The 26,647-nt window shown below is 39.4% G+C and overlaps 1 protein-coding gene across 5 annotated transcripts in view; it reads right to left on the reverse strand.

Annotated features, from left to right (window-relative positions):
• Positions 1-342: 342 nt before the first annotated feature.
• The window catches only part of SPAG9 (sperm associated antigen 9), an 82,768-nt gene continuing 56,463 nt past the window's right edge, over positions 343-26,647 (reverse strand). For 3 of the 5 annotated variants that reach the window (XM_035104332.2, XM_035104331.2, XM_035104338.2), the window contains 18 exons: positions 26,327-26,383; positions 24,535-24,708; positions 21,807-21,936; positions 20,019-20,114; positions 19,519-19,686; positions 18,287-18,458; positions 16,347-16,574; positions 15,493-15,688; positions 15,148-15,270; positions 13,926-14,006; positions 12,669-12,736; positions 11,491-11,639; positions 10,501-10,672; positions 9,657-9,770; positions 7,656-7,694; positions 6,420-6,596; positions 5,266-5,412; positions 343-3,966 (listed from right to left, as the gene is read on the reverse strand). In XM_035104332.2, the coding sequence (XP_034960223.1) occupies positions 3,851-3,966; positions 5,266-5,412; positions 6,420-6,596; positions 7,656-7,694; positions 9,657-9,770; positions 10,501-10,672; positions 11,491-11,639; positions 12,669-12,736; positions 13,926-14,006; positions 15,148-15,270; positions 15,493-15,688; positions 16,347-16,574; positions 18,287-18,458; positions 19,519-19,686; positions 20,019-20,114; positions 21,807-21,936; positions 24,535-24,708; positions 26,327-26,383 (2,407 nt within the window). In that variant the 3' untranslated portion in view covers positions 343-3,850. The remainder of the gene's footprint in view (positions 3,967-5,265; positions 5,413-6,419; positions 6,597-7,655; positions 7,695-9,656; positions 9,771-10,500; positions 10,673-11,490; positions 11,640-12,668; positions 12,737-13,925; positions 14,007-15,147; positions 15,271-15,492; positions 15,689-16,346; positions 16,575-18,286; positions 18,459-19,518; positions 19,687-20,018; positions 20,115-21,806; positions 21,937-24,534; positions 24,709-26,326; positions 26,384-26,647) is intronic. The other 2 variants (XM_035104337.2, XM_035104336.2) reach the window with 1 other exon arrangement.

Here is a 26,647-nt window from a genome sequence, read left to right on the forward strand (position 1 = left end):
CTCTTCTATCCAATAATGATATGCGGACCTTCCATACTTCAACAATATGAATCAATGGGTGCTTACAAAACGACATTTGGAATTTTGTCTTTTCATTATTGTTGTTAAATGGCTTTTACCATGGCCAGTTTGGTCAGGTAAAGTATAGGGTTGCATACATATAACCACCTACATTTCCTTAACCACACAAATCCAAGTTGAATACATGGCAGCATAAAAATCAATCTGTGGTCATATTTGCATTGCTCTTGCAAAAAGTTATTTCTGGCAAGATGGAATAAATCCTTAATTATTATAACCTGCACTCATCACAGGGGCGTAAGAAAGACACTAAAGCAAGGGTGCGTTTCATATACATATTTATATATATTTCATGTACAAAGTTACATTCTGAACCCCCAAGGATTCAATAATAAATACTGAAATAACTTCACTGCTATATGAGCTTTCTGGCTCACAGAAAGAAGCCTCAAGTTTTAAACAGACAGCAATTTTAATGCTGCAGTATCCATCTCAAGGTTACAGAGGCAATTAAAATTCAGAATAAAGTGTCTAGACAACATTTTCAGAAAAATTAAAGACCATAAAATGTGTTAAAACATGTTTAAAAGATTGAGAAATGTGCAGCAAAGAAATTGTTAGAGGGAAGGAAAATATTTAGTGGATAGAACAAAGTTTTGAGGTGCAACATAGGTTGTTACAATATGGCATAACCCTGTTAGGAAAATAAAGTTAGCATCCACAAAGAAATGCCCCCCCCACTCTGTGTCATTTTTACAAATTTAGGATCTTTATAAGATCCTTTATGCACAGGGTCAACTGCAAGAGTGCCAAGTCAGTTTCAGTCCTTTGGTAACTTTCATAATACTCACATGGAAATAAATATTCAGTTACACATTATCTTCAAGACACCATGTTCATTAGAACAGTTAGCATATTAGAAGATTATAAAAACATTTTGTAGTTACTAAGGCAGCCTATGATAAAGTGTCTACACTCTGCCAGCTCTAACTGATCCAACGCAGGAAGACCTTACAAAGAAATGAACAATATGGCAGGATATATAAATTTCATTTTACCTTTTACCATGCAAGACACATCTATTCAGACAAATCATGTGCTGCATATTTTTGTGCTTGAAATGCTCTCTCAAACTATTAACAAACTGTTAACTATCAAGAGATTCATTCCAACTCCTGATTTTAGAAGTATGAGTACGTGATACATAAGACATTCTCAAAACAGATTATTATTTTAGGCAATCATTTGATGCATGAAATTTAGCGAGCTTTTACCACCTATCGTTTAAAAAGTGCTCTGGAACAGGGAGTGTTTAAATCTTAGTGAATGGTGGTGACGCCCACCATCTAAACCTGCTATTCCTTACGACAAGGGATATATTTAAAAATGGACACGGGAAAGAGAACATGTGCCAATCTCTCACTTGCACTGAAAAATAGTGCTGAAGTCTATGCTGGTCTGTTGACTCCTCTGCTGTGAATAGCAGTTGACTCAATGAGAACAGAATGGCTCAGTTTACTCACTACAACTGGCAAGCTATTAAAAATAGCTACCCAGGTGCATCTATTGTCTGACAGCAGTGAAGCACTTCGGAGAAATAGCTCATTAAAGCACCACACTAAAATGGAAAAAAGTATGTTTTCCCAAGAATGTGAATGTAGCGATTCAGCCACCCATAAAAGATTTGGAGAATACTTTCCAAGAAATCATACCATGAAAGGATTACAGAGGTGCCCATAAGAGTGCAGGATTTAAAGTTGATGGGCTCATGAAACTGTGAAGAATTAGTGAGCATTTCATTTGGACACACAATATTACATGCTGCACATACAGCTAGGTGTGGGTAGTATAAAAGCCAAAACGTGTGTCTTGATACAGCTCTCTGTGCCAAGTTAGGCACATGGAGCAAAAGGCCTCCCCCACCCCACCCCGAACATTCTCTCCAAATTGAATTGTATTCTCTCCAGTGTTGGATAAGTGCTTGGATTTGCAACACAAATAAGTGTGGTGTATTTATGCATGTGAGAGCATTCTGGAAAACAAAGAAGAGAAAAAGCGACATGCTTTTCTGGACCTTCCATAGGGTTTTTAGATCAGGATTCTTTTTCTCATATTTTCTAAACACAGTTTAGCCATTTGAAAATGTTGAGTAAATTGTGATCACTTATCGCTTTTGGCATATTGGAGGAAAAAATCCTATTACCAAAGATATTAGACATTCAATAAATTTTAACCACACATTTCATGGTCTAAATACATACTTACCAGAACTTATCTGTCGTGTACAAAATATGGTGCTTAAAAAGTATTTATACATATAAATCTATAACCAATAGACCTGAATGTTGTTTTACTAATTTTTTTAATCAGGTAAGACGCTCATTTCTTTTTTAAAAAGCTGCCTAAATAAATATTTACACAATAGATCTCAGCTTAACATGATTTTAAAAAAATTAATGTGTGTGTGTGTGTGTATATATATATATATATATATTATAAATACATGTTTCCTTGACAGATCACAAACTGCTCCTATTGCATAAAAATGTTTAGGCAGTTTTTCAAGACTGTTCCTTTTTCTATTTGAAACGCTTTTGAAATTCTTCCATTCTGTCACTTAAATCTGCTCCCATCTAATGGGAATAGCCACAGTCTCTTGGCATGTACATTAATGAACATTAATATTTTAATTCATACTTTCCAAGAAATGAAATATTAGGAAGCTGCTACACCTTTTAAGGAATTAAAAGGATAGCATTCAATTGGGGAAATCTGTAGCAAAGGAGATCACTCTATCCAAAGCTTGTAGTAAATCAGAATGAGTGAGATGGAGTTATTTTTGTTTCCTCAGACTCGGGGGTAGACTCCCAGACCATTTACAGTGATTCTGTCCCATTAATGTAAGTGACCACACCAATGCAAGTGATACAACAATGCACCTGGAACCAATTTAGGGGTGATTTTTCACTTGAGTAGTTAAAAGCTCTCAGCTAATTTGCTCCCTGTTTGAGTCTGTTTACATCACGTATCATAAACCTGACCAGCTGGGATCCAAGATGATAGGTGTGCAAAGGTGACCTATCCTCTGCCCAAGGAGCATACAATCAGGCTGCAAGTAATTCTAAGAATGTCCTTTGAGATTAATCAAGATGGGAACAGCTTGATTACATCCCTACGTCCCAAGTACATAGGGAAACTAGGAAAGGATTCTCCCCATAAAATACCACAATTCTCATTATTAAGGGCAGTACTTTTCATCTTTAGTGCTACTGGCAATTAAACAAGAAGCTTTATGTTATCAGCCCATGGATCTTGATATGAGCAAAGCATATTCAATACATCAGGGGAAACAAGATTGGTAGGATTTAGAAGTGGAAAAAATACAGAACTTAAATCTTTTTTTAATCCTCACCGAATGCACAGAATGACACTTGGATATAATTCATCTGATATTTTTGAAACAGTACACCGGAAATAACTTCGCTGTTTTACTCAAATGTGCAGATGAATTCAAGATGCTTAAACTAAATTTGTAGTAAAAAGTGACACCATAAAATAAACTGAATTCTATTGCAGTGGGGCATTGGGGAGACCTAATTACTGTACAGCATTTGTCTGGGGAAACCAATTTGTTCTTGCTACGTAACACTGATGCAGTAAAACAGCACAAGCTGATTTCTCGTGTTGTTAAGGTTTGAGAGGTATGTGATATAAAGTCAAATGGCAAAGAAATGCTCAAATGTAGTGAAACAGGTTCCACAAAAACAAAATGAAAACAAAAGACATGCAAAAGCTTTTGCAGTCTCAAGCCGCTTTCCGAGGGAGGGGCTTATTCACTGCCACACATAACCTGCCACACTATCAGGTGGCTCCTCTCAGCTTTGGCTACAGAAGGCTCTAGTTGTAGTGCCTCTCCAAGGATTTCTGATTCACCAACTTCATCACCTGGGAAGGAAGGCAGAACATTTTAGGTGAACAAGCAATTCCAGGGGATACAAAGAAAAGCTGCAGTAGCCCATTGGAAATTTGAGTCCAAAGAAAAAACAGCTGTTGCCTGAACGCAATGAAAACAGAAATATTACTAAAATACACCATGTTGCAGATTATGTATGTATGCACATAATAGCACACATATAACCCATTGCCATCTGCTGCCCTCCATGTCTGCAAGTTTAAGTACTGCTCAAGTTTAAGTACTGCTAAAGTTTAAGAACCAGAGAGCTCTTAAAGCCTGCCCCTAACACAAATGGGTTTCTGTTCTCATTATTATTTCTTAAACTTGCTAGACACATTTGAGAAGCAACTCAAAGCTCCCAACAATAAACAAACAACACATACCGTGTTTTCCCGAAAATAAGACACTGTCTTATATTTATTTTTCCTCAAAAAGACACACTATGGCTTATTTTCAGGGGGTGTCTTATTTTTTATTTATTACGCCTCTTCTTTGGCGCACTCCAGAACTGCGCCTATCACTATGTCTTATTTTCAGGGTATGGCTTATATTGCGCAAATGCTTAGAAATCCTGCTACGGCTTATTTTATGTCTTATTTTTGGGGAAACGGGGTACATTAAAAACCAGCATAAAACAGCGACAGAGAAAAATCTAAACTCTTTTGCAGTCTCTTGGCAGTAATCTGCAACAAGGGCTTCTGGAAGAAGGAGTGTACCAGAATTACTAGGAACAAAATTTGAATAATTTGTATAATTCAGTGCAATCTGATTTATGAAAAGGGGGAGGGAGGCTTGAATAAATGGTGTTGTTTTTTAAGGGTTTACTAGCTATGAGCTATGGAAAGGGATGGCAACTATAGGGAACACAGTGCATCAGGTTCATACCTTCATCGCCGCATTGCTATCAAAACTAGGAACCCAGAGTGGGATTAAGTGGAAAATAGGGGAGGCACAGTGATGAGATTAGTTATCAATGGCTTCCATGGACCTTTATGGGACATAGTGAACTGGTTGCAATTTGAGGCACAGCCAGAGGTGAGGTGAGTAGTACCTGCCGCTTGTTGAGGATATTTGACAGCCCATCAGGCCGGAAGAAGATTTTTTCATTTCCAATCCATTGCTATGGATAATCCGGCCTGTCTAAATGGTCACTGATACAAGTTCATCAACAATACAGAAATATTGTTTAGGGAGTTTTGGGAGGCCTTTTGAAATCAAACCATCCTCAAGAAGTGATCATATCTTCTAGCATTTTATTGAATTGTTCTAAGTTAATTAAAGGTTCTTACCCATCCTGAAGTCAATGTACCCTTCTCCTCCACTTATCACCAACATGGATTTTAAGGGAACCTGGCTGTTGGATTCCTGTGCAGATAGGGCAGCTTTATCGCTGGGTGGCTCTGGGCCTCCTCCTGTCTGTGGACAAATAACCTGACCTAATGTCGAGGGGGAAAGCATCAAAAACATTATGATTTATGGAGTAGTTTGACAAAACAACAGTTTCCTAAAGTGATTAAGCAGATGCTGGCAAACAGCCCCCCCCCAAAAAAGAGAAACCCTTCTCGTTGTAATACAAAAAAATTAATGACTGTCATTCCCTGCTTCACTACTAAGAGTGTTTGTCCTTCTTGCCCTGATAATCTTAAACATCTTTGCTAAACTATTGTAATCTCTCATGAAGCATGAAAAGAAATTGTAAACATTGGAACAGCAAAAATTAAGGTAGCATTCAGTTTTATGACGACTTTTAATTGTTTTACTCTCTGTATGGTTTATTTTTATGCACACCACTTAGAAATGCTAGTGATTAAGTGCCTTTCATAAATAAATATTTATGAGTTGGTTAACGTTCGCACTGTATAGGTAACCCGCTTAAAATTTAAACTATGGCATTCTTGTGAAAATTGAGAGATGCAGCAAAGCTGGTGTCTCTTTCCCTGAATATTAACAATACTTGAGGGTAGTATCAATGGCTGGGATTCAACGAGGCCTTTGAATTGCACCTTGCTAGTACAATTGGTTCAGCAGTCTGGCTCTTTTGTTGAAGCAACCAACTATACTTTTTCCTCCTGCATGAGATGATGGAACTGAAAAGCTTGCCAACGAAGCTCTAGTCAGTTCTTGTCTAGACTCTGGTAATCATCTCCTTGCTGGTCTTTCCATCCATTCACCAGCCCGTTTGCACAACAGACTTTCATTGTCCGCAATGAGACTTCCCCTTCCTTTCTTCCCACCATGCCAAAACCTGCTCCAGATGTTTAGAAGTTCCTCTGGAGCAGATTAAGAGTGTCATGGGGAGCTGCAAGAGGGAGGAGCAGAAGGGAGAGCTGCGTTTTATCTGCTAGCACCATGTGGAATATCATCCATGACCGTCACACTCAGCACGTTAACTGTAAAAAAACAAAACTGGAAACTGAATGGAGGAGTCCCACACAAAACTTACCAGGTACTGCAACAAAGAATTTAACAGCATCACGATGCCCATGGAAACAAAGTTGTGCATGTGCCATTGAACAATAAGGTATAAAGGTCCCAGGTGTCACTTTATCACTGTTTTCATCACCGTATACACGTATTACACTGCCTGGACGGTTGCCAGAACCTGCTGCTGCTTTGTTAGCTAGGAAGAGAGAAAGGAAATATTTCCCACTTGAAAGGGACAGCTGCAAATATGGCAAAGTTCGGTTTCATCACGAAACCGCACGGTTACCAGTCTAGAAGCTAAAGCCAACTTAGATAAATGAAACAAAAGGGCAAGAAGATGCCGTTTCAAGACAGAGCTGGAAAGGAATAAGACAGCATGCTTAGTTATTTGAAATACCTCAGGGAAGAAAGGGAGTAGTTTGCTAGTCTAGCATAAATTGTACATTTTTGCAAAACAAACAAAAACAAAACCTATATTCACAAAAAAATATGCATGTCAGATTTTCCACAGGGGATCCACGGACTGGGCTTATCAATGAAATATAGACTTCTAACATAGATAAATGACGCTCAAGAAGGGAATTACAGAGGATAGTCTTGTTAGTCTGCTGTAACCAACACTGCAAAGTTCTCTGGCACCTTAAAAACAAACACATTTATTGTGACATTGGCTTCAATTGACATGTCCACAAAGGCTTTTGCCCCAATAAATTTAGCCTGCCTTTAAACTGCCACAGAACTCTCCTTTTAAAGAAAATATTTATTGGCAACCATGATTCTTAGATTTCTTAAAGCCAAGAGTTGGGAAGGAGAGAGAGGCAACGAATGAGGCGTATTTTAAGTCCTTAGTTTCAATTCCGCAAAGCGATTTTGTATGCTAGACACACAAAACTATCTCCACTCATAATAGTATCAGAAGAGGGAAAGAAATGTGATTTGTAACAAGAGAAATATGGTGTGGATTAATGACACTTATAAGGTTATGATATTACAAATGGTGCTGGAAGAAAAACAAGAAGCCGGCATGAAAAGTTCAGCTGCAACAAAAGATGAAGACACTAAACTGCTCAGCGGGTTTGGTGGTCATTTAGCAAACATAAAAAACTGCAATGCAGGTAACCTCAAGTGGAAAAACGGTTTAGGAACATACAAAGGGGGGGGGGAGTAAATTTTAGAGAAATGGGAAACAGCCTCAGAGTGGCTATTAGAGAAGCCTGAGAAAACAGAACTGTTTTTGTTTGGGATCAGCACTTACCCCTCAGCCCCAGTAAACGTCCCTGGTGGAGGATTACAGCTAAAGTAAGAAAGGAGGAAAGGGGAAAATGGATAGGTGTGACAGCAGAGGAGAAGGATTAATGAGAACCCACCACTTGCGTTCTGGTATTTGATAAGAGCTTTATATATTAAGCTCCTAACTACAAGAAGGTACAATCAGAAGAAGATAAATGAACGTCTTTCTTTCAGCTTCAGTGGCCAAAGGAAGTAGCAGCACCTTTAATATTCTGACATACAGTGGTAAGTCTGGTTACGAACTTAATTTGGTCCGGAGGTCCGTTCTTAACCTGAAACTGTTCGTCTTAACCTGAGGTACCACTTTACCTAATGGGGCCTCCTGCTGCCGCCGACGCACGATTTCTGTTCTCATCCTGAGTTAAAGTTCTTAACCCGAGGTACTACTTCTGGGTTAACCAGAGTCTGTAACCTGAAGTATTTGTACCCTGAGGTGTTTGTAATCCGAGGTACCACTGTATTGGCAAACTGTGTTTCCCCTTTCTCTCTTTTCTTCAAGAACGGACACCATTCAAATTTGACAGGAATAAGACTGCCATCTCCTCCTCCAGGAAAGGTGGGAGCCACCAGCTCTCTTTCTCACATTTTAGTTTGTGTGCCAACAAGCAGTGGATATTGTCTTAGGTAAGGGGGGGGGTTTAGCTGTCACCCGACATTTTTTTCCTCCTCCACCCCCATACTTACCTATTCCTCTGATGCTCCACTGATGTTCTCTAGGTGGTAAGGATAATGTCACAAACATTATCGTCACAATCGTTAGAACACCTTTGAGGAGTTGGGAGCACCTGTTGCTAAAACAACTGGTGGTGGTAAGGATATCTGTCCAGCTCAGCAATCTCTACATATTCTTGCCTATTTAGTCCTAGAAGCATATATATATATTTAAAACTCCAATTCCTCTTTTCTATTCTAAGAAAATTGCCTAAAGGTGAATGTAGCTGATTTTCGGGAGCATTTTCACCCTTTTAAAAACTGTTACAATTTGAAGTATTTGTTTTTAATTGAATGCACATAACTGCAAAGCAAAACCGGACATTTAATGGATGATCAATGTAATGGTACAGCATGGAAAACAATGCATGTGGTGTTCAAAGCAACTGATATGAAAGAATTCATCATTAGCAAAATATACTATGACAACCTACAACAGTCCACCCCAGCATTACACCAATATTATACTAGAAAAGTATGCATTTTCAGCATAGTGAGAGAAAAATCTGTAGTTATTAACATGATTAAATAAGTATTCAAAAATGGAAGCCCCAGGCAGAGAGTTTTTGGGCAAGGGTTTATGGAATGAAGTGGGCTGGGTATTAAACAAAATAGTATTTTATAACAGTTTCCTTAATCGCGTGTACATTTTAGGCAGATCCAGATAATAGTTAGAAATTGAATCAAGTTGTACCTAGCATTTACAAGCTCGGAACAGAAGCAGTTCCCTCTCTATGTCTGTTTTTCTAGCTATGGGCTGGGGTTGTGGCAGCCAGAGAAGAGGAAGTCATCACCTGCAGAATCTATCAGGAATTCCAGAGCAAACAGGGCAGAAGGACAAAAGCAGCAGCATTACAGTTGGGTGAGGTCTATTGAAGAGGGAGGAGTGGTTGACGTAGTGGGAAGATGACGAGGCACAAAGTTCTTAGATAAGCCCCTCATTTGCTATTCAATTAAAAAACTGATGTGTTTCCCAAGGACTTACTTAGCATTACATCTAGTTTGCCCACCTCCATCTGCTTGCATTTGCGAATAAAGAGGAGTACCATCAAATCTCTGAGGTGGTTTGCTGCTGTTGTAGTATATGAAGCTGCCAGTCCCTGAGAATCCCTGTGAAGACTACAGAATTGGACCAGACTGAAATCAGAAAATTTACCAAAGTTGCTGGGGAACACTAAACACGGGCCAGCACAAGAGTTTATTTGGTCTGAAATATTGGCATTCTTGTTTAATCTACTTTTCTTATTGCACTTACTTTCTGTTAATGGAATGGAGATAATGACACCATTGCCTGTTCCAACCCACAACCGATTGCACGACACCATGAGAGCTGTGATTCTCACAAATGAAAATCCCAGTTTTCCAGTACCTTGAAACAAACACAGCAGCACTCATTAGAAACCAAAAGATACATATCTGCAAAAACTGTCCCATTTCAAATCTAACTTTACACCATGTTTTATAAACAAACAAAAAGAGGAGTTCTGGAAACTGTTTGTTCTTTTAATGACTGGGGTTCTTTAAATCTTCAAACAGTTCCTTAGCTCCATGGACGTCCCCCTGTGGTTCGATGGCAGATACAATGCCCTGCATGCAAAATATCCCAGGTTCAATCCCCAAATCTCCAAGGGGTGATGGGAAAAGAACTTCACTGAAAAACCTGGAGAGCTGCAGCCAGTGTCAACAATACGGAGCTAGCTGGAGCTTTTAAAGATTGAAATACTGTAAAGATATGAAGAGGAAACTCCCAAAGTTCAAAGTATAGTAAATTTCAACTTATTCTGCCCCATGAAAAATGGCGCCTAACATTTCCTATTCTTCTCTTTTCCCATGGAGACTGTTCTCTCATTTCGAAGGACAAAATACAAGGACTTTACACTCTGTGTTGACACTGTAGTCAATGGTCTTCTTGGTGCCTCCCTGTTATGCCGTTGAAGGTCCCAAATCACACAAAAAACCTTACTACTATTTGTAGTACAAATAGTACTACATGCCATCACTATGCAGTAATTTGTAGGGTGTTCAGCCAGCAACATAATTCATCCATGTCTTTTCATTTGTACAAGAAGGTGACTTGTCTGATTCAAGCAATGACTTACCTAGCATTTTGCTTACATAGGGTTCAATGTCAACATCTTGTAGATGCTGGTAAGTGTGAGCGTGATAAAGGCGAAGTGTGGAATCTAAACGGATTGACACCCATACTCCATCTCCCACCCAGGCCAGCTGTCTCACTTGGCTCTCCTTCCTTGGGTGTGCATCAAACGATTTCTGAAATGAATTATAGTTTAATTAAGGAACGCATAATAAAATACTTCTCCAATGCCTCCAGTTTACACATTACTAAGATAAAATAAAAAGGGACACAGGTGGCACTGTGGTCTAAACCACTGAGCCTAGGGCTTGCCGATCAGAAGGTCGGCAGTTCAAATCCTCGCAATGGGATAAGCTCCTGTTGTTCGGTCCTAGCAGTTCGAAGGCACGTCAAAGTGCAAGTAGATAAATATATACTGCTCCGGCGGGAAGGTAAACAGCGTTTCCGTGCGCTGCTCTGGTTTGCCAGAAGTGGCTTAGTCATGCTGGCCACATGACCCGGAAAAACTGTCTATAGACAAACGCCGGCTCCCTCAGCCTATAGAGCGGGAGGGGTGCTGCAACCCCAGAGTCGTCCGCGACTGGACCTAACGGTCAGGGGTACCTTTACCTTTTACCTTTAAGATACAATAAGATCACATCTTTCCCCCCTCTCTCTGCATCACTGTTAAGAGGATCAGCAATGGCTCTTTTGTTTAGTGTGAACCAGTGCTCTAAAATCTACTTTTTTAAAAAATGACCCTGTGAGCCCCATCTCCTCCAGCTGTTCTTCAACGGATCAAAGGTAAATCTACTGAATTAGCAAGATTTACTAATGGCTATCTTCTGACAGTGATTTTTCATATTCATGGTCATGTATAACTTATGATCCTGCTTGCTTGGCCTTCATAGATGTTCTCTTTATGCCATATAATCTCATTTCCTACTTAACCTCCTTTCTTCTAAATGAGTTCTCCCTGATTATTCACCAATTTTAAATGGTTGCTTTAACTTGCCTCTATTTTCATGGCTTTCGGCTGAACCACATAAATTTTGTTTCTGTAGCCGCACCAGACTTTATCATGTACCACAGTCATACACCGGATTGAATGGTGAGGTCGGCCCAAATCTAGAAGGTGATAGTTTGTCAAGTCCCATTGCCCATCTTTAAAAGAAAAGAAGAAGAAGAAGAGGAAGAAGAAGAAGAAATTAAGGGGATGAGCAAACCTTGTCTGCAAATGTTAATTTGTATACATGACTAAAATATGTATACTACTACATTTCTATTCGCTTATTTTCCATTACTTAAATCCATTACTTTATAGGGAACAGATAAAATCCATAATGGCATAAAGAAGCCTCTGTCAATCTGCCCTTAAGATGTTTCAGATGACAACTTCCATCAATTCTGACCGCTGGCCATGCTGGCTGTGGCAGATAGAAGTTGTAGTGCAAAAACATCTGGGTAGCACCAAACGCAGGAAGGGCGACAAAGAATAAATGCTCATTTAAGTTATGTGGCATATTCTTTATAGGCATTCAAGTGCTCTGATAGGCAAAAAAAATCCAAAACAGCAATTCCACCCACAGAACAGTGAATAGCTATGTTTAGAAACAATGACACACTGACTTGCATGTAAGGCAATAGTTCAGATATATTTGAACACAAACAAGCAATTTAGGTATCCTCAACGTGCTCTATGGCGCATCAGTTCCTAAAAGGATGCTACACACAGGCAAATGAGCCTCTACTGCTCATGTACAGGATAGCAGCAAAAACAGCACCAGACTATCCAAAGGACTGCAAATATGAAGCCCACAATGAAGCCGCATATTTTAAGGGGAGCAGAGATGAATGGGAAGAGAGGAAAGTCAACATTCTTGATGACTCTTTATAGTACTACTTGGAGATGGAATAAAGCTACATTGAGTCCCATCAGAGAAAAGGGTGGGGTATAAATAAATAAATTGGTGGTGGTGGTGGTGGTGATAATAATAATAATAATAATAATAATAATAATAATAATAATAATAATACTGGAGGGCTTCATTTTTTGGTCAGTATTATCCCAAGAATTGCAAGATTTCCCACTGAGCAGATGATCTCTAAAGGTCTGCAATGTATCCACATTTTAGAAGTAGACCTGACATAGATATATGTGACAGTTCTAGGGTGTACAAATAGAAGCCTTACCTACTCCTCTGTGAAATATTGCTAAAGTTCCATCTGCTAGTGCAACTAATACTATTCCTTTTACGTGTCTAGAAAAGAAAGAAAGGCAAAATGTATATTGTGAGGGAACGCTGACCATGGTAATAGACTGTTGTGCTCAATAAGCCCTGTCAACACTACACACAAAAACACACACAAAAACACATCCTATGTTGGCACCCTCTCCCACCCCTAACAGGCGACCAGTGCATGCCATCTGTCTAAACTTCACATATAAATGAGACTCAACTGAAATTGTTATGTTAATTAGCATACGAAGAAATGGTCATAATACTGTATTAAATTTATTCATGGTCTTTTAAGCAATTGTTTTATCTCTTAACCAAGCCCCAAGGAACCTCAGTCAACTATTTCAGAGCAGGAGAAGTTTTACTGAGTTTCCTATTTTGGAGGACATCTACAGTACCGGTATTTTGGCCACTACAAAAGCGCCTTCCTCCCCAAGCTTACACTATGGTACAAACCACTGAAGGAGATCAACAAACAAACAAAAACCAAACCACATGCTCATGCAATGTAGGATCACACAGGACATACCCTGGAACAGGAACTGGTATTTTTTTTTGGGGGGGGGAACTCCCACAGCAACATTTCGTACTTGTGATGTGGGAAGATAAGATTTTTGTGAATCTATCTCTGCTCACAGACTGTCCTGCTAAACCAGCAATATTACTTAAAGATTGTGGGAAAATTTACTTGCACACTTTTCCCTCCTAGCTTTCAGTCCGTATGACATCTCAGCTAAAAAAAAATCCCTAGAAGGATCCTCAATGACAGCTTTATTATTGCCAACAAATATATCACTTTCTATTTTCTTGCTACAGGTAGGTAGCCATGTTGGTATGCTGTAGTTGAAACAATTTTTTTTAAAAAATCCTTCCAATAGCACCTTAGAGACCAACTAAGTTTGTCATTGGTATGAGCTTTCGTGTGCATGCATCTGAAGTGTGCATGCACACGAAAGCTCATACCAATGACAAACTTAGTTGTTGTCTAAGGTGCTACTGGAAGGAATTTTTTTATTTTATTTTCTTGCTACAATTCCAACGTGCCATTCTCTTCTCCAAACCCCCCTCAAAAAAAACCAAACCTGTTTCTGAACCAGCATTTCACAGAGGCTATTTTTAGTGTAATTATTTTCTACTCAGCTAACTCCATTTTAAATTACAGAAATGTGAATGTCATTATGGGAAAAAAATTAATTTTATAGCAACTTACACTATACTGAGTATAGAATCTTTAAGTTTAATTGCATGAACACATTTTCTCCACTGAGCCACTGAAGAATGAACATATAAGCTGCAACGATAAAGTCAAATTAATTAAAAATCCAATATTCCAAAATCCATGTTAGCATTTAAAAATGGCAGTATAATTTATAGCTGTTAGCTTAAAAATAAATAAATAAATCACAAGTTGGCTTAAACATTACTGCTTTGCCCAGCCTGAATTAGGTTATTTCAGTAGCTTAATTCTGTTCAGCTTTGCTGGTTCCCTTTTCAGGAATCTAAAGTTGCTGTCAGTAGCTAATGGATCATTTAATTCAAAATGCTAGTGCTTACTTTAAAGACCCTTACTGAGGCCACAAACCCTTCTGGCGTAGTGGGCATATTTGGGAACTTGATAAATTGTTGTGCACCACATGCACATTAGCCCCTGCCATCAGCAATTAGGGCTGGACAAAAATGCTTTTTTTCATGCCTAATAGGATGGAAGTGGTGCGATCTTCCTGAAAGATCTCTCTCTCCCTCCCTCTCACATTCACTCCCTCTCACACTACGATTAGACTTGAACAAAGCCTTTAATTGGAATCAATTTCCGAGTCTAACTGCAGCAGGGAATGGGACAAAGTGCCAAGAAGAAGGTTTATTTCAAGTCTACTTGTGGCAGGCACATTATTTACAGAAATGTAAATAACAGAGTGGAGGACTGTTTTTAAGCCCCCCCCCCCGCCATCTTTTACCAGAAATTGGTTTTAGCTGTTGCTCTGCTTTTAAATCCTTTGTATAACTATTGTTTTATTGCAGATTGTTTTGTTTTTTTAATTGTTAGCTGCCCCAATAGTACTCTTGCTTAAGGGCGGGCTATAAAACTTTACTTATTAAAACAAAGGTGCAATTCTGTAACAGCAGAACCTCTTATCTAACCTCCCACTTCCAAGTTACTTGGAAGTTACTTGGCTGGGTCTCACATCACTGACTGCCTATGCAGATGACTGGGTGACAAGATTAATTGGGGCTTAGTCAATCATCGGTGTTAATTGTTTGAAAATCTCACCTGAATCTGTAATTCAGAGCAAATTTCAAGGTTGAGGTTTCATTTCATTTTATTTTTTAAGAGAGAGATTATTTACCAGCCTCAGAAAAGGAAAAAAAACTGAACTGATCACTAGACACATTTCCATTAGTGAAATAGTTTGGAATTAAGGTTCTTGCTTTACCATCCATTCTGGGCTCCAAGCCACATTGTTGGCAAAAGGCTGCTCATTTTCTGTGCTTCTTCTCTTACGAGATCCTGCTCATTTGGCAATACAGCAACATCCTTATACAAATCTGACTCGTTGCTGAGAGGAAGGGGAAAGTCAAATGGTTAAAATATGAAAAGGTTGTTCAAAGTACACTAGGTTTGTTTCAATACTCTTTTACTTAGTCTGCACATTCTAGCAATTCCAATTTAAATTTAGGAGCTCAGTACCACAAGCTGTTGATACATTTGTCATTAGAAATGCAGGATAATCTCTTTCTGCCTTTACTACTCCTTTTCTGTTCATGCAAAGTGGGCATACCTAGGCTGAAATGCTGGAGAGCCCTCTACGGTATCCTGAACTCCCAAGGGATCTGTGAAGACATGTTCTGTGTAGACTCCAGTTTGTGCAATATCTGCAACTTCTTCTCCTGAGCCAGCATTGACTTCTGTCGCCTCAGTTGCTTCCTCTGCTGTCTGAATGTTCTCATCCACTGCATCATTCTCAGCTGAAACGTCTAAGGTACATTTTTCAGTTATAGATCACTCAGTTCCCTACTACAAGAAAGCATGCATGAAAATGTGTGCCCTAATGAGTCACTCCTTTGGTTCTTTCTATGTTCCTTTTATTTTTTATACAGAAGAGACATATCTAAACAGAGAAAATAAGGTGATCTATGTAGAATGGCCAAGTGGCAGAATTAGTCTGTGTCAAGTCTGTTTGCTAAGTGGCATCATTGTATTTATTGTGTATACTCTATCCTTTCTACAAAGAACACACATCAGCATGTTGCATTAATAAGCTCAAATGGACTACAAGCATGTTGTCTGCTACTAATGATATACTTTTACATCCCCTGGATGGAGGGAGGGAGGGAGGGAGGGAGGGAGGTGTGAAGAGGCTCAATTATAATTAACCCTGTGATTATCACTTAGGAGAAGTACAAGGCTTCTCCTTCAGACAAACAAGCCGTGTTTGGATGCAACATTAAACTATACGATAAAAGCATCGTGTGAAAGAGTTTCACACTTGGTCGCTCTCCCTCCGGTAAACCATCTTTCCTCCCTGCAAGGAGATCTGAAAGTTTTTACTTCCATTTTAAAATGTGCTAACTCATAAATTTTCCATGCTGCAACAAACTACATTTTGAATAAAAATTGTGAATGTTTTCATACCTGGCTGTTTATTTGTCTCAGGGGAGGCACCATTGGCACTGTGGGCAGCAGAAGGCCCTGTAATACCCTCTGCCGTACAACCAACTACTGTGATTCCTCCTAAAAGACTGTCTGTTTCTGCTGAGCTGTTGCTATTCATACTGGCAGACAAGGATGATTTGTCCACCAGACCAGAGTCCAGTTCTTGTGACCCTTCTTCTCCTGTAGGATAGTCAGTTTCGCGGGCTCCTGAAACAAAAATATAAGGTTTCATTCAGTACCTTGGATAGTTAGCATTTCAGTACCCTTTGCGGGTTGGTGATCTTCATAAAATACTTCTAATTTGCTCTTGTGTGTATCATAACACAAAATCTATTGAAGCTAATGCATGCCTTCACATAGCTTACCCACCAGATTTCAGTGAAATTTTAGAACGAGTCAGAAGTAGATTTGAAAACAGGCATTAAGAAGAGGGAATTATTACATGTATGGTAGCTATGATGTAAAAGGTACAAACAAAGCAATTAATTCTTAGTGTTCAGAAATAAAAGGGAGAGTTCCTAAAACATACTTGTTGAACTAGTCTAGTTACTAGGATTCTACTTGTTTTAGAGTAAAACAGCCAAAACAAAGTAGCATTTCTGACAGCAAAGGTTTTAATTGTTGGTGCAGCGATGACATATCCATGACTAACTTAACTTTTCATATTAGCTTCTTAGGAAGAATTTACAGCACTGCTTTAATGGAGTTAGGGCTTCAGACACAGATAAAAGACTCTGTATAGAACACAATGTAACACCACCACCATTATATATTTGTATAAAGATTGTTTTCTGCTGCTCCAGAGAAGCGGACACGGAGCAATGGATTCAAACTTCAAGAAAGAAGATTCCACCTAAACATTAGGAAGAACTTCCTGACAGTAAGAGCTGTTCGGCAGTGGAATTTGCTACCAAGGAGTGTGGTGGAGTCTCCTTCTTTGGAGGTCTTTAAGCAGAGGCTTGACAGGCATATGTCAAGAATGCTTTGACGGTGTTTCCTGCTTGGCAGGGGGTTGGACTGGATGGCCCTTGTGGTCTCTTCCAACTCTATGATTCTATGATTGTCTATCCTATAGCAGCAATTATTAGCTTCTTTTAAAAATACAGGGCAGGATTGATTGCTTATTTTTCTACATATTGTATTATTTACATGTTGTTAGCCGCTCTGAGCCCGGCTCCAGCGGGGTACAAATAAATTAATTATTATTATTATTATTATTATTATTATTATTATTATTATTATTATTAAGCTATGCTATAAGGATTTGCACATGCAACCGGACTTCCCCCCTCCTTCCCACCCCCTTCCCACCCCCTTCCCTTTAGGGGGATAGGGGAGAATGCTCCATTGCACAAGCAGAAATTCTTGTGCTGACAGAACACAGGACTTAGCACTATGTTATATTCCACCCTCAGACATTAAATGGAGGGTTTTCACACTTTACATAGCAAGTTACACCTTGGTTGTGCTTGCAGGTAATGCACATTTGTTTGTTTTAACCATAGTTTGTTAAAGAAACCAGGCTTAACCGTACGGATTATAGCCGTTGCAATCGTTGCAGCTTCTTTTGTCTGATGTACAAAAAAAAGTGGGTATGGATGTACAAAAAAAGTTGGAAGTTAAACAAATCATGGCTTAGCCTCATTTTGGTTGTTCAAAATAAAAAAAATTCCTTCAGTAGCCCCTTAAAGACCAACTAAGTTTTTATTTTGGTATGAGCTTTCGTGTGCATGCACACTTCATCAGTAACAATCCATATCAAAAGCTGAATTGATTTGGAAATTACTGGCCAATTTACACACATTATGACTACCTGAAAAAGGCTTACTGCCCAGCTGAATTTTAACAGCAGTTCCAAAACAGGCAGAAGCAAACCCATGTTAACTCAAGTAATTGCCCCCCTCACCTGAGTCTCTTACCTGGTACACTAGCTATACAAAGCACATGAGAATTACAAACAATGAAACTGTCGAGGATGTTTCCTGGCTGGTTAGCATCTACAATGATGACTTTTGTAGCAGAGTGGGTGCTAGTACAGATCCACACAAGGCTTGACAATTCTTCCTGGTTTCTCAGCTCTTTCTGCTGCTCCTGTGTAGGGGGAAGCCAAGACCAACCAATGTAAACGTTACACAATATGCAGGTCTAGTTTGCATATAACACTAACCTAAACCATGTATTAGTGTGAATGAGCAAAGGTGTGGGTTCCCAGAAAGAAGATTAAGACTACTGAACTCTTCCCCTGGTTCTACTGTGCTACCCAAAGCTATGCCATGATCCTGCCAAGGTTATGTCCAAACCCAGGCTGACAACTGCTTTCCATCAAACAAACTGCCCACAACCAAGAACAAACCTCGGTTACAGTTTGTAGTTTGTCTGAAGTGAGACAACTTACTAGCCTTGCAATGATCAAAACAATCCCTGGTTTAGCCTTGGGAAGCAAGGCACCAGCAGAATGGCAGGAGGAGCACTACAGCCACAATATTCTTTGTTGGGAAACCCTCATGTTTGCCTGATCATCTGAAGCCATCACTGGGCTTAGCCAACTGGGTTACAGTGTCATTTTAGAGTTTACTAGTTCAATCTCATTTTTATTTGGTGGGGGGTGGGAGAGAATCCCATTGTGAATTGCTAGGTGCATTTCTACAAATGAAGATGATTAAGCAACCAGAATTACTAAATACCAGGAGTGTTGCAGGTAGTTTTACACACAAACTCCCCCACATTATTTTCATAGCTATGCAAAACACACTTTCATGAACTAAACCGAACAAGTTTTCTGTCACACCATAATCATGTTGGTCTTGTGGAACTAGATTTTTTTCGTCTTCTCCAAATGCTCCACCTGGCCACTATAAAAGCTTTGGAACCAAGAAGCATCTAATGGAACCTAGACCTAGGCGGACGGATACAATACAAAACGCGTTGTAAAAGCAAATTAATTATTTTCCATGGAAATCTGGGGTCTAATGAAGACTAGCAAACTAGCAAGCAAACACTGGTTCTTGTTCATGAGCAGGCACCAAAATGTTTTTGAACCAATCATGCCATAATTATTGAATTATGAACACAATACTGAAGTTTTCTATTTTCCCGAAGTGTTAATAGATTTGCAAACAGTTTCACATTTTGATTATACCTCTGACCTTACCTTGAGTTCTTGATCTAATCTATCCAAGCTACTCTGTGACGCGCTCCTCTGTTTGTTGCTCTCTGCATCTAGAGTTGTCACATCATTGTAGAACACACTGGCACCAACCACTGAACCGCCATCTCTTGTCTTCCCTCCTGATAAATTAACTCCGACAGCACACCAAAGCTACAAAACAATAAGTGAACTTTATAAAATAAAAAAACCACTGGGAAAACCTGGTAATCATTTCTTTTTATAAGACGTAAAAAGACAGCAAACATTTGTTGCACCCTATCATACATTATGCTTTTAGGGAAATAACAATATGACAATATTTAAAAACCAGAGTTTCTCAAAAGTATTTATTAAGCACCTACAATTTAAATTAAACTAGGCGTTGCTCAGAACCTAACAACGATATAACTTGCTCGTGCAGAATTAGGCCTCATCTAAAAATCACTACTGGGGCATTCTTTATTTGTAAAGAGGGAACTGGAGAAAAAGGAAGACAGGTGTACCTTCATGGATGTATCCTTTTCATCGAGTGGCCTTAGGTAAACAGGCACAGGTAAGTTCTTCATTTTGTTATCACCCTGGCCACCACCATTTACAACCTAAAAAGTGAGAAAGAAATATTTACTTTGCTTCAAAAAGTTTCAGGCATCTTACAGACCAGTTTGTCACAAGCCCATATCAGTATTTGATAGGTTTGCCAAGATGACTAGAATATTAGACTGTCTGGGAAGAACAATCATAGATCCACTCATTTTAAAGTCACACGCTAGTGAGATCAAAGCCAAAGGGGGGCAGTAGTGTAATTTTAAAAGTCTATCTTGCCAGATTGGCTAAGAGGCCCTTCTCAGCAGCTAATATAAAAAAGAGGTTTTTTGGGTGGGTGGGTGTGTAAAATAAACAAAGCCTTATGCACAAAGACTGGGATGGGGTTAAAGCTATACTTATCTATGCAGATCATAGTTTAAGACCTTGAAACATTTTCCATAAAAATATGCAAGGTAGCACACATGTTCTCAAACTTCAGGAAAAATGCGCTGTAACAACATTCCATTACAAAGAGGTTTGAACACAAAGGCATCCCACTCTTCCCACGGCTCAGTGACCTTTTATTGCTAGTTGTTGTTCTTTCTGAACAGCAGCGTTTGTGTTTAAATGGGAAAATTCTGCCTTTTAATAAGAAGGATAAAGAAACCCTGACTTCCCAGTTTAAACTATTTCCAGATTTCATATTTACAAGTAAACATGATAGCTCCACAGACCACCAACGCTTTGTGACCACCACAAAGGAATTGCCTTCAACTATTAACCAGAAATCCTTTGTGCAACATGCAGGTTCCTGGGTTCGGATGGGACCCTGCTTACGGTTCCCTTGTTTTACTTCTCCTTTCAGCAGCGGCCCTGGAATTTCAAAATGCAGGGCTAAACTGCTTTGCTCAGTCCCATACCTGCAGTGCACTATGTTAATCCTGCCTTCATTTTGCTAGGCTTTTAAAATCCTTTCTAACCCTTTCAAGGATGCTTAAGTTTTCTGTGGAGCTGTAAGGTGGCTTTATGCAATACTTGGTTTTAAAGGAAGACTGCAATGTGAAATTGATGAGAGGTTCAATGCTATCAACTTGTGGAGATAAATGATTTTAATGATTCTACATATGTTACTTGGCTTACCAATACCAGGATGCCTGTGCTTTTAACATCTTTTTTTATTTTTATGAATGGCCACTCTTAACATTATTGCCACCCACAAAAGCTTGTGCCACAATAAAGTTGCTAGCCTTTAAAGTGCCCCCGACTCTGCTGTTTAAATTGTCGATTTTGCTTTAGCTTTGTCAGGGTATTATTCTTGTGCGGTGCCTTCATTACATGTATTTAGGCATCAGGCATAAACATTCCTCTTCTCCCAGTCCCTTGGCTAATTAAACAATCTATGGTCTTTAAAACTGGTGTGTGTGTGTATTGTTTTTCTTTCTTTCTATAGTATGCATTTTTGTGTTTTATATACTGTAAACTGTCCTATGATCCTCAAATGAAGTGTGGTATAGAAATTTAATTAATAATAATAATAATAATAATAATAATAATAATAATAATAATAATTCTATATGGCAATTTATAGGCATGATAATCTCTGCACAGGTATTTAAATAGCTCCATGTTTTGGCTGAGGTTGATGGAATATGGGGGGTTACAGGCTTCCCACCTTGCTGAAAATGAAAATGCCTTCGGTGACCTGCCACCACAATATCCCCAAACTAAAACACACGAACAGGGATGAACCGTTGATAAGACAATACCTGTTTATATTTCTGAGGAAGGCTCCAACCAAAAGCTTGCACCCTACCATCTTCCTTCTGAACATGGGCTTTCACTTGGCGGTACTGTTCTCTCTTCTGCTCTCTGCGTGAGGCAAGACTGGCCTCAGACCTTGGGCAAAAGGGAGACACACATATTTTCTTTATTCCAAGTTCATCTATACCTTCCAATCCCCATTAGCCCAAATACAACTTTTCAAAGTTATGTAGGGGGTGGCAGAAGAGGTTCGTCAAAGTTAATACGCAAGTGAAATCTGTATTACTCCCCAGACACTATACTTCCTTCAAGGTACTTATATTTTTTTTCTCAGTGAGAAGCTGTCAGCACAATGCTTCTATGGTTTTTTTTGGGTAGCATGGCTCTCTGGCACGACCCGCTGCTGAAGTCTGTATCTAGTAACATATTTGGATAAAGAGGGGGAAACAATGTCTGATGCTGGGACACAACTGGTATGGTGGAAAGCTTTAATTCGAAGGTCTTTATAAATTACCTATATTCTGTATCCCATCCAAAGGGGGTTCTCTAATGTAACCATCGTTGTCAGGCCATACGACCTGAGGTTTTGGGAAATCTAATCATGGAGAGGATTTGCCATTCCACCCCTTCATCTCTCACACTAACAGCCTCAAGGGGCTTCTGGTTATACTTAGAAACCCAGGATGCCTTCTATCAACCTCTGAAAAGAGGACAGCAACACTTTTATTTGATGAGGACTTGGCAATGCTGATTCAGACTTCTGTTATCTAAAGGATAGACTACTATAATGTTCTCTACATGAAGGTGCCTCCCAAAACTGTATGGAGGCTTCAGTTAGAATAGAACTGGCAGGTATTTGTCGGTGTAGTTTTATGATGGGAGAGGAAAACAGCGCTTTCCTGCCCCCCACTTCACCCCACAACCACATTCCTTTGCTTGCTGAAATATTTGCCCAAACCAAGCTGGGCTACTTTTTTGCGGTTTCAAAAGTCGTTAGGAGGTTGTGCATATCCTGGCAAACTTTTCAAATGTCCCAGTTCAGTTCTCTCTTGGCTCATTTGGTCTAATAAGATTATAGGGTTCTTAATGGAGTACCATGAGAGGAGACTGTCCCTGAACTACTCTGGTCCTAAACCATTTAAAGTTGCATAGATTATAGCACCTTTCACTGTGCTGGGAGGAGCCAGCCACAGATACATCAGAGCACTGGTGACACGTGTTTCTGGGCCTACCTCCTCTGTTTCACGCTAACTTTGCAAACGCCATTACCAAAAGCGCTACCTGGGCAAAACACGCAAACTGAGCACTGTGAATGGAAACACTGTTGAGGAAAAGAAAGACGGTGCTGAAAGGCACTGAGGGATTTTAAGCGCAAGTTACATTAGGCAGTAAAGGGCATTATACTTAAAGTATGCCACCCCAAGGCAACATGCCACATTAGTGTGTGCTGTATGGATAACCATGGGTTATTTTACACAGAAGTATCATAAAGGACAAGGGTACTGCTTAATTCCATGTTTGGACCAGAGAACTAGATAAATATGGGCGAGGTTATTTCTGAGAACAAGCAAGATTCTGGCATGGCATGCTAACTAGTTATGCAGCCCCCAAGCATAATAATATAATAAGTTGAATAACTTCTTGTAATTGTTATGCAACAGAGGCTACCACATTTATGCATGCAGCCTTCTTTTTGTCCATAAAAATCCAACAGCTACCACCTGTTATTCCAATACTTCATATTCCAATAATTTTATATTGCCGGTTGGTTGGCAAGCATTCCGGTATGTGGCCTTGAAGGCAAAACTCTGGCTATGGCTTAAGCTATGTTTTAACCCGGTGGGCATGGTCCCCTTGATATTGAGAGATTATTTCCAATCATCATGGGAAAAGGAGATCATAAATGAAGTGCAGGCCTACTGATTGTCACATCTTTTCCTGGAGTCTATGACATTTAGTCAAGCCAGAGCTGTGATCTCTCAAAGACTGAGTGACATTGCTAGACAAGAGGACATTGCCCTTGTGAAACCTGGGATGTTCTTGGGGGATCAGATATTTCAGATTACACCAGCCCCTTATCTTGCGGAAATCCACTACTGTATGTGGAATACCGTAGACTCCTCACAGCTGCTAGGTTAAATGTCCTGGAATCGGCAGTATTGTTGGGAAGGTACAGGGGAGTCCCATATGCCTAGAGATCTTGTCATTGTGACCTGGGAGTGGTTGAGTCAACTGAACATATTCTTTTGATCTGCCCATTCTATGCAGATCTTAGACAAAAACTTCTAGCTCCACTCCTAGGCCAACTTAGCCCTTTAGCCAGAGAAGGACAGGTTTTGTTTTTGCTGAACAAGTTTACTGGAACAACAGCCTCCTTGGTGGCCAAATTTCTTTTTCTGGCCCTTAAGCGCCGTAAGGTTAAAATTGACAGCATTGATATGGGTCTAAATGTATGGCCTATTTCTTATTGTCGGTTTAAGTTTTAAGTTCCTTTAGATGTTTGATGTTTACATTTTTGCATGGATAAATGTTTATTTCTGACTGACGGTCGAATAAAGTCTGATTGATTGATTGATTGTAATTGTTATGCAACAGAGGCTACCACATTTATGCATGCAGTCTTCTTTTTGTGCATAAAAATCCAACAGCTACCACCTGTTATTCCAATACTTCATATTCAAATAATTCTATATTGCCGGCATACTTTTAGTTTATAAACAAAGCAAGTCTTACTCTTCACTGAGGAAATCGAAGGCTTTTGATTTGTCACTGGGTAACTGGGATAAGGTGCTGCTTCTTTTCTTGACTGATGGAGTAATGTGGGAGGTTGGAGCATTGTACTTAACATTAACTGGTGGTTCTGGTTTCTTAGCAGTATTGCCTGATGAGCTGAATAGTCTGCTAAAACTGGAGACCACAAAAAAAGTAGAAGCTTGTGAGTACATAGATACACCCAAAAGCCAAACTGGCTTCAAATGTACACAGCCAAAGCATTGAGTAAGGAAACGTAGTAAGAAAGGAATGGGCCCAAACACAGCAGCCATTAACTGTCCCACACAGCTCACACCATCAGAACAGCAGCATTACGCTTGCAACACTCATAATAACTATTCCATGCACATCCAAGCCAAGAATGAAGATAAAGACTTGGCATTTAAACAGGGGCTAGAGAATGCTCTGGTGTCTGAAAATGTGGTGTTAAAAACAGCTTTCTATATACATAAAAGGCTGGTACCCCCCCCCCCCAAAAAGTGATGCTGGCTTCTATTTTCATTTATTTACTTTTCTTTTCATCCTTTTATTGCCTGCCCTGCATCCTGAGGTCCCAGGGTGGGTTGGACTCCTGCACCTGAAAATTTGAAATGCTTCTCTATCTGTATAGCAAATTTCTAGACCTGAGATAGTTAAGGCCACCATAGGCAACACCACTCAGTAAGTCAGGCTCTGAAGCACTGATATTATATAAACAGTACAGTTTCCCCAAAACTTATAGGCACACAAGCAGTTTGATCATTATCTGAGTTGATGTGCCATAGTGATTAAAAGCATGAGCTTTGCTCTGTAAGTCACACAACTCATCACAGAGCTTGGTAAATGTTCCTTAGGCAGGATGCTGCCTCCATCTCACCATTATTTATAACATGGAGATAAATCTGGCATATCCTACAAGATTGTTGTAAGGATTACAGATGGTTTGCCGAAAGCAATTCACATAACCTAAATATCATTGTGTATATCATGTGTATGACACTGAGTACAACTTTACTGGACTACAAGACTATGAGTCCAGATATAGAGAATCCATAACTTCAACGTATTCTGTTTCCCCACAGCAAAAGGCAGGGATGGATAAGATTAGTTTCAGTTCAGAATATGAACTACAATCAAGTTAAAAGAAACACAATCCCACAATAATCCAAATTTAAGTAATCCAGCACCTTCACAGCCAAGTCCTGCAGATTCACTGCTATTTAGACAGGAGCCCAAAGATTTCTATTAAATCTTAAACCGCAAAAAGTATTAAATAAAATAACTTCTGGGATACACAAGATTTTAATATTTAATTACACAATAGTAACTCTCTCACAATTTTAGTACTCTCTCACATTTGGCTTCAGTAATTACGTTTAGAACATGGAACATAAATTAGCACTTCACAAATTCTCACACAAAGTTCTGGGGTACTTGAAATGATTCGCAAACCACACCAAAAGCTATCCAAACTTCAGTTTACTTTCATATTCATAGAACAGCTGCTAATAAAACTCTGCACTCTTGTGTCAGAATTTTGGTTTCTCTTTTTTTAATGCCACAATTAGATTAAAGCAATTAAGTTTCTCGGCCAAGTGCATAACCAACATTGCAAGATGCATCTTACAATCTGTCTTTAAGGTCAGTCTTACCCAGTTGGCATTCTAGATGGCAAAGAGAAAATAGGTTTGTTGTTATTGGTTCCTTTCGCAATAAAGAAACAAAAAAAGGCTTTGTGCATAATACCAGCATCTGATTGCGTTTCAGTACTTACAACTGCCAAAGGCTTGATCTCTTCTTCTCTTGCATGGCTGGATTTTCTCGTGATGCCCTAAAGAAAAAAAAAATCAAAAGCTAATTAGCTGAGCAATAGGATGACCTAGAATGCTCTGCACGACACATCAAAGTAGCAAATGGCTCATGTCTGATTGCAAGATACAATACTATTAAATTGATGAGGTGGGCAGGGAGGGATTGCTGAATAAACAGGGTGCAACTTAACATAGTGCTAAGTGGGGCATGTGTGTGCAGAACAAGGCCTGTTTGAGCAGCAAAACATTTCCATTCTTCACTTCCCCCTGTGCATCTGCCTCAT

Source organism: Zootoca vivipara, chromosome 2 (assembly GCF_963506605.1).
Source record: "Zootoca vivipara chromosome 2, rZooViv1.1, whole genome shotgun sequence".
NCBI lineage: Eukaryota > Metazoa > Chordata > Lepidosauria > Squamata > Lacertidae > Zootoca > Zootoca vivipara.